The 7469-nt window shown below is 68.7% G+C and overlaps 3 protein-coding genes across 3 annotated transcripts in view; 1 reads left to right on the plus strand and 2 right to left on the minus strand.

Moving 5' to 3' along the window:
- Positions 1 to 874: 874 nt before the first annotated feature.
- On the minus strand, positions 875 to 4747 carry EMIHUDRAFT_456867 (hypothetical protein; the record flags this gene model as incomplete). Its single annotated transcript, XM_005781315.1, has 10 exons — positions 875 to 1073; positions 2423 to 2578; positions 3104 to 3197; positions 3269 to 3483; positions 3601 to 3671; positions 3779 to 3831; positions 3915 to 3971; positions 4074 to 4183; positions 4225 to 4374; positions 4604 to 4747. The coding sequence occupies 9 exons, from the start codon at positions 4745 to 4747 to the stop codon at positions 2438 to 2440; spliced, it is 1035 nt and encodes a 344-aa protein (XP_005781372.1). The 3' UTR covers positions 875 to 1073; positions 2423 to 2437.
- A 72-nt stretch (positions 4748 to 4819) lies between these two features.
- EMIHUDRAFT_456868 (hypothetical protein) lies at positions 4820 to 5857 on the minus strand (the record flags this gene model as incomplete). The annotated part of the gene is made up of 5 exons (XM_005781316.1): positions 4820 to 4902; positions 4977 to 5066; positions 5109 to 5208; positions 5352 to 5464; positions 5705 to 5857. Coding segments are annotated over 5 exons (537 nt in total), but the record flags the coding sequence as incomplete, so codon positions are not given.
- Positions 5858 to 6023: 166 nt separating this feature from the next.
- The window catches only part of EMIHUDRAFT_442836 (hypothetical protein), a 1679-nt gene continuing 233 nt past the window's right edge, over positions 6024 to 7469 (plus strand). Inside the window, exon 1 of the mRNA XM_005781317.1 lies at positions 6024 to 6919. Coding sequence (XP_005781374.1) covers positions 6107 to 6565 — 459 coding nt within the window. The 5' untranslated portion in view covers positions 6024 to 6106 and the 3' untranslated portion in view covers positions 6566 to 6919. The remainder of the gene's footprint in view (positions 6920 to 7469) is intronic.

Genomic DNA, 7469 nt, shown 5'->3' on the forward strand with positions numbered 1-7469 from the left:
CGCGGCGGGCGGCGATGACGTGGCTGACGGCGCAACTTCCAACCTGGTGGAGCGGTACGATCCGGCGACGAACGCGTGGGAAGCGGTGACGCCGCTGGCAGATGCGCGGTATGCTCACGGCATGGCGGTGCTCGACGGCAAGCTGTATTCGGTGGGCGGACAGGATACCAATTACCACGCCCTCAATTCAGTCGAGCGGTACGACCCTGCGGTGGGCGCGTGGGAGGCGGTGGCGCCGATGACGACAGCGCGGGAGTCTCACGCCGTGGCGGCGCTCGACGGCAAGCTGTACGCTGTGGGAGGCCACAACCACGACGACGGCTCCCTCAGCTCGGTGGAGCGGTACGACCCGTGGACGGATGCGTGGGAGGCGGTGGCGCCGATGGCGACGGCACGGGACTCTCACGCCACGGTTGTGGTCGACGGCAAGCTGTACGCGGTGGGAGGCTGCAACGACGACGACGGCTTCCTCAGCTCAGTCGAGCGGTACGACCCGGCGACGAACGCGTGGGAGGCGGTGGCGCCGATCGTGACGGCTCGGTGTAATTTTGCCATGGCGGTGCTCGACGGCAAGCTGCATGCGGTGGGCGGGTACAACGGTGACGATCGGCGAGAGGAACCGCTCAGCTCGGTCGAGCGGTACGACCCGGCAGTGGGCGCGTGGGAGGCGGTGGCTCCGATGGCGGCGGTGCGGATTAAGGCTTTCGCTGTCTTGATGTAGTCGCCGTTGTGTGCGTGCTATAGTCGTACGGGGTGTGGAGGGTGAGTTGACCAGGGGTTGTGCGCTGGGCCCTCCTGCTCGGCTCCAGCGAGTAGACAAGTGTTGTCATCAACAGAGTAGATGTATCTGACCTCGGGGCCGATGTGACCAAGCGCTGGTAGCGTGGTTTTACCTCACACCCATGGTCTCACAGTGTGCCGGCAGTCGCCGAGCAGTGTCGCTCACACAAGCCGCAGCACAAGTGACTGAGGGCCAGTGAGGGCGAGCCCATCGCTGTCACGGCTGTGCCAACTGTGCAGAGTGTGTGAGCAGCAGACGAGCTGCTCTCCAGGCTTCTGTCGCAAAGAGCTGCATGCCACCGAAGGCGCTGTCGCTCTGGGGGGGCGCGGGGCCCCCCGGAGGCACCGTGCGCCGTGCAGCAGTGCGGAAACGGGGCTCCGGCTCCGTTAGTCTCCGTTAGCACCGACTTCCCGATTAAGCTAGGTTAATCAGAGGGCAGATTTGGAGAGATCTCGAGGAGTACATACAGACAGACCCTCCAACCATCAGAAAACTCCGACCTGATCGGTCGTACTGACCGCCGACAGATCACTCCAGACAGCAGACAGGCCGACGTCTGCACGCGGCCGGCCGGGCGAGAGGCTTGACACGATCCGACCCTGCGAGACCCTGACGCTGCTGCTCTAGCTATCAGACATGCGCTGCTGACTGCTGCCACAATGTGCGACCGGTGCTGGCCCACTTGGCGGCCTTCCCGGTCAGTGGTGAGGCGCAGTTCAGAGCTGTCGATGGCGCGATGCCGCACTGGTCCCACATTGGTAACACGAGACCACCACGTTTGCCGGTCCAAGAGAGAGGCACTGGTGCTGTCCTGAGAAGGTTCGTGGTCCCTCTTGACTGCCCATGCGCGCGAGGCTGTGTAGGCATAGCCTCGAGAGTGCCAGCAGCCAATCTGAGGCAGTTTGTGACGCGCATTGCGTCAGAAGCGTGCACGCAGCTGGAAGGACACCTTCCTACTGGCCGTACGATCAGGTCGTCACTGAATGCTTGATACTAAGGCCGCGAGCTATGCAGGTGATGAATTGTGCAGCATGGCACGGTCAGCAGCGCCGACAGGCTGTCGCAAGGCGTGATAGCATGGCCGCAAGTAACGCCGAGTTCCCATGAAAACAAGTGAAAATTTGCGCAAAAAAAAGAAAAAAATCCGAAAAAAATCGGCGCCTGCGGCGGGCCATGGGACCCCATCGCCCCCCCGCATGGATACCCTCTAGGGCCCCCGCGCCCCCCCAGAGCGCTGTCGAGGTTCGCCGAGGCCCGAGCGCGGCGAAATCCGGGGGCACCGTCACCGACGAGCGTTGGACTTTTCACTCCGGACAACGACGGGGACACAGCGGTGCGGGGTGTGTCCCCGTCATAGCGGCGAGGCGCGGGACCGTCTGTGGCGAGGTGCTGTGGCGAGGTTGTGGCGAGGTGGGTCGCGTCCCCCGATTTTCCGCCGCTTTTGCAAGATATTTTCTTTATTGTCGGGTGGAGACATCTGTAGCCGTGGTGGCAAGGCTTGATCGTGCTGGCTCTTGGTGTGTCACGGCTGGGTCTGGCCCTGGCGAGGAGAGTCGAGAGAGAAGGAGCAGAGAGTGCGTGCTGGGCACCAAGACTTGGAGCGTGGCCAACAAGCCCCGCGCGAGCGCCCCGCGGTGCGGCATGCGGGCCACCGACTCATCTCAACTCCGGCTGTAGAACCACTGGTCTCCGCCGGTGCAGCGCGCGTACGAGTAGATGCACTCTCGCGCGTCGCGGCGGCGCTGCGTGATGGCCTCCTTGGTGCACTCCTCGGTGAAGTCGCAGCAGAGGCCGTACCTGTTCACAGCCGCCGCCGGGCCGCTGTGAGAGGGGCGGCGTTCGCGGCGGAGCGGCAGTGCGCCACTGTCCGCAGTTCGCTGCGCCGGGGAGGGTGACGGGGATGGGGGCGACGGGGGCGGGGGCGACGGGGGAGGTGGCGAGGGCGGCGGTGGCGAGGGAGGTGGTGGCGAGGGAGGTGGCGACGGGGGAGGTGGCGACGGGGGAGGTGGCGAGGGTGGCGGTGGCGAGGGAGGTGGCGACGGGGGAGGTGGCGACGGGGGAGGTGGCGAGGGTGGCGGTGGCGAGGGAGGTGGCGACGGGGGAGGTGGCGACGGGGGAGGTGGCGACGGGGGAGGTGGCGAGGGAGGTGGCGACGGGGGAGGTGGCGAGGGAGGTGGCGACGGGGGAGGTGGCGAGGGAGGTGGCGACGGGGGAGGTGGCGACGGGGGAGGTGGCGAGGGTGGCGGTGGCGAGGGAGGTGGCGACGGGGGAGGTGGCGAGGGAGGTGGCGACGGGGGAGGTGGCGAGGGAGGCGTGGCGCACCCGTCGACCGAGATGAAGGGCGGCAGCTGCGAGGTCGAGCTCGCGCCGACCATCTTGTCGTAGACGATGCGGGACACGTGCGAGCCCATGTTGCCTGCCCGCAGCAGCACGGTGTGAAGAGACGCCGTCCGCAGCGGGCGGGACACGTGCGAGGGGTGTTGTTGCCGACGAGCATGTCGGCGCGCGAGAGCAGCTCGATGGCGGCGGCGATGGAGAAGGGGACGTGCTCGTCCACGTCCTGATCTCGGGTAATCTCGGGTAATCTCGGGTAATCTCGGGATGGAGAAGGGGACGTGCTCGTCCACGTCCTGGCGGAACTCCATCCACCCGCGCTTCTGGAACTGGCCGCGAGGGAAGTCGAGCAAGACAAAGTTGAGCTCCTGCCCGCGGCGCGGACGTGTGAACAGAGGCCGCCCGCCTCCACCCTCGCCACCCGTCGGCAGAGGCGGCGGGGAGGGAGGGAGGGAGGTGGCGGGCAGGAGGGAGGGTCGGCGCTCCTTCTCCGCCTCCACCTCCCTCATAACTGTGCCGTCGTGGTCGTCCGTCGCGAGCAGCACGGTGCGCACGCCTGCTGTGAACGGCGTCTCTTCACAGCGCGCTGCCGTGAAGAGGCGACGTGACGGCGGTGCGCGCGCCGTAACGCCGCTGCATCTCGCCCAGCGCCGCGCGGTACACCTTTCGGGCGGGCGTCGGTCGAAGTCTTCGGCGAGTGGAGTCTGCTCACGTCCCTGGCCCGACCGAGTGTGCTGCGCGGCGCGTGCCCCCGCCCGAGGTAAAAACTTTTGGTCTCACCTTCCACGAGTAGCACCACCGGTAGTTCACCCGTTCAAGCTTCCCCTTCTTCTCGTCCAGCGCAAACATCGCGTTCCTGCCGCACGGACGGCCTCGTCGCGTACGCGCAGTGTGGCGCACAGTGTGACGAGCTTGACCTTGGACAGAGGCGAGCTCGCCCCCGTCATCAAGAGTGTACCCTCTCGAGCTGGACGTGGGCACGGATCTGGCTTGCGCTTCTAGGATCGGGTTCCACGGCCCGGGCTCGTCCCGCCTCCGGTCGCACGAGTCGCCGTGTCGCACGTGCGCCTGCTCACACCCCCAGAGGTGTGAACAGGCGCTCTTCACACCCTCGAATCGCCGTGTCGCTCGCGCGCCGCGGCGAGCGGCGTCGCAGCCTCCAGCGCGGTGCCGCCACAGTACGGCCCCGGCACGTGGCACACCACCTTGAGGTGCTGGTCCATGTACGCCACCAGCGGCTCGGAGGGCGTCATGAAGACCTCCGAGACGGCAGACGCGACCAGATATTGCACCATCGACGCCGCGTCGGCACTTCCATTCCGCGAGGAATTGTACAGCTCCGCCGCTGCCGCCGCGAGCGGCGACTCTGCCGGCGGCGCCACCCCGCCGCCCCGCCTCCGCTGGTGCGGGAAGCGCTGCCACAGGCAGTGCCAGCCCGTGCCTGTTCACAGGCAGAGGTGTGGGAGACGCCGTTCACGGCGCTGCCACAGGCATTGCCAGCGCGACGCCCAGATCGCCGCAGCGGCGGCTGTTGCGCAGCGGAGAGGAGATGGTGTTGGGGCCGCCGTAGTCGAGGACGTTCCAGCGGAAGCCGGGCTGCGGCAGAGGGACATACCTCTCCCCCGGCACCATCGGCTGCCTGAGGAGCGAGAGGGCCCGAGCTTTCCCGAGATGGCTCGAGGCTGCCCGAGCATGCGCGAGAGTGGCACCCTCGGCTGCCTGAGACGTGGCTTTGCGCGCGGGGGGAGGGTGAGGTGGAAGTAGTTGACCATCGCGAGCTGGTGCACCTACCAGCTCTTCATGACTGACCATCGGGCACCACCCATCAACAGCAGTAGCTGGTCGACGCGAGCGTGGGCGCCATCTTTCCGATCGTGCGTGGCGGTGTGGCGGCGATGCGGAACGGCTGCTCGTCCCACTCGGCCAACCAATGCTCCGCCGTCATGCGGGCCTGTTCACAGCAGGAGGTGTGAAGAGACGCGTCCTCCGCCACCAGCCCGCGCTCCGCCGTCATGCGCGCCGCGAGGGCCGTGAAGAAGCCTCGCTGGCACTGCGTCGCCGCGCCACGGACAGACCTCCACTCCGACAGCCACCTGCCAAATGAATGAAGCAGCTCAATTGATGGAGGAGCTGTCCCTGCTCCGCCTCGGTCCTCCACTCGTATACAGCCACCTGTCAATGCATCAATCGTTCCTTCATACTTCGTCTCCGCGCGCCCCTCCACTCAAACAGCCACCTGCTCCCCTCGGGCAGGAAGCGGTCCTGCAGGTCCCACTGCACGTCGCATGCGAAGCCGGCGCGGCCGCCAGGGCAGGGGCGACGCCACAGCCTGAGGATCGGCACGTCCGCCTCGGTGCACGCGGCCAGGGCCGCCGCCTCCGCCGCTTCGCGAGCTGCGGACGCCGCTGCGGACGCTGCGGCTGAGCCGATGGCGGCAGAGGAGGCGGTGGCGGCGGCGGAGGAGCCGGCGCTGCTTCGGTTCGCCGCCGGCGCGAGCCGACGGAGCTGCTCGAGCTGCGCCGCCGCCTCGTCGTGCTGCTGCTGGAGGGCACGCGAGAGCGCCCTGACCTCCGAGGAGAGAGCTCTCACCGCGGCGGGCGACGCCGCCAGCGCCTGCGGCGCGGCCGCCTGGCGAGTCTCGACGGGCTGCTGCTGAACGAGCGCGAGGCCGAGCAGGAGCGCGGCCGTCGCGATGCCGACGAGGAGAGCCACGAGGTTGTGCGTGAGGAGCGGGCGCGCCATGTGTTGTGACACCGCGAACAGAGGTGAGAAAAAATGTATTATCCTAACGGTGTGGGGGCGCGGAGGGCTTGTTGGCGAGCCAAAATGGTGTTTTCCGAGGCGCTGCGCTAGGCTCAGAGCGAGTTCGCGCTGCGCTAGGCTCAGACGGCGAGTTCGCGCTGCGCTAGGCTCACAGATGCGAGTGCGCTGCGATAGAAGAAAAAAACAGGGTCGAAACGACAACCGAAGGGAGGACTGTGTAGTGTAATCATGTGTCAAGAATCACGTGCTGCTGCTGCTGCTGCTACTGCTGCTGCTACGCGGCGAGCGCCGTCGCCGAGGCGGGCCTCGGCGGAGAGCGCGATTATGCGGCCTTTTCCGCGACCCGCACAAAGAAGAGGCGCCCTCCGTCAGCCTCGACCTGCCACCGGCTCGCGTCGACCGACCCGGCCGCGTGCCACACCTCCACAGCCCAGTGCGCCAGCCCGCAGAAGTTGCCCTCCTCGATGCCCCATCCCGTGGGCCACGCGGCCAAGGCGGTGCCGAGAGGCGGCGGCGGCGCCGCGGTCGCCTCGAGACGCGCCGCGACGGCGTCAAAGGCGATCCGCCTCGCGCCCGTCGCGGCCGCCTCGGCCAGCAGCGCCTCCCCGGCCAGCCGCGGGAGGTCGCCCTCCGTCTCGAACCAGCACGACGAGCGGCCGTCGGCGCACGCCTCGTCCCACGCCTTGAGCTGGCGGACAAAGGCCGCCAAGCTCTTGAGGCCGGGCGAGGGCGCGGCGGGCGACGGGGCAAGGGAGCAGCCGGGCGAGGAGAGGTAGGAGGTGCTCGCCGGCGAGCGCTCCCGCGCCTGCGAAGGGGCAAGGCCTGAGGGCGGGCGGGCGGGCGGGCGGGCGGGCGCGGGTGGGGGGGATACACGCTGCGCCGCCAAAGGAACCAGCGACACTGGCCGCGGCTCGTCGCCACGCGCCGGCTCGGAAGAGGGGCTGTCGGCGGCTCGAGCGGCGAGGCGTGCCACTCTGCTTCGCCGCCGACAGCCCCTCTTCCGAGCCGGCGCGTGGCGACGAGCCGCGGCCAGTGTCGCTGGTTCCTTTGGCGGCGCAGCGTTTATCCCCCCCACCCGCGCCCGCCCGCCCGACCGCCCGCCCGCCCTCAGGCCTTGCCCCTTCGCAGGCGCGGGAGCGCTCGCCGGCGAGCACCTCCTACCTCTCCTCGCCCGGCTGCTCCCTTGCCCCGTCGCCCGCCGCGCCCTCGCCCGGCCTCAAGAGCTTGGCGGCCTTTGTCCGCCAGCTCAAGGCGTGGGACGAGGCGTGCGCCGACGGCCGCTCGTCGTGCTGGTTCGAGACGGAGGGCGACCTCCCGCGGCTGGCCGGGGAGGCGCTGCTGGCCGAGGCGGCCGCGACGGGCGCGAGGCGGATCGCCTTTGACGCCGTCGCGGCGCGTCTCGAGGCGACCGCGGCGCCGCCGCCGCCTCTCGGCACCGCTTTGGCCGCGTGGCCCACGGGATGGGGCATCGAGGAGGGCAACTTCTGCGGGCTGGCGCACTGGGCTGTGGAGGTGTGGCACGCGGCCGGGTCGGTCGACGCGAGCCGGTGGCAGGTCGAGGCTGACGGAGGCGCCTCTTCTTTGTGCGGTT

This window comes from Emiliania huxleyi (assembly GCF_000372725.1).
Source record: "Emiliania huxleyi CCMP1516 chromosome Unknown EMIHUscaffold_203, whole genome shotgun sequence".
NCBI lineage: Eukaryota > Haptophyta > Isochrysidales > Noelaerhabdaceae > Emiliania > Emiliania huxleyi.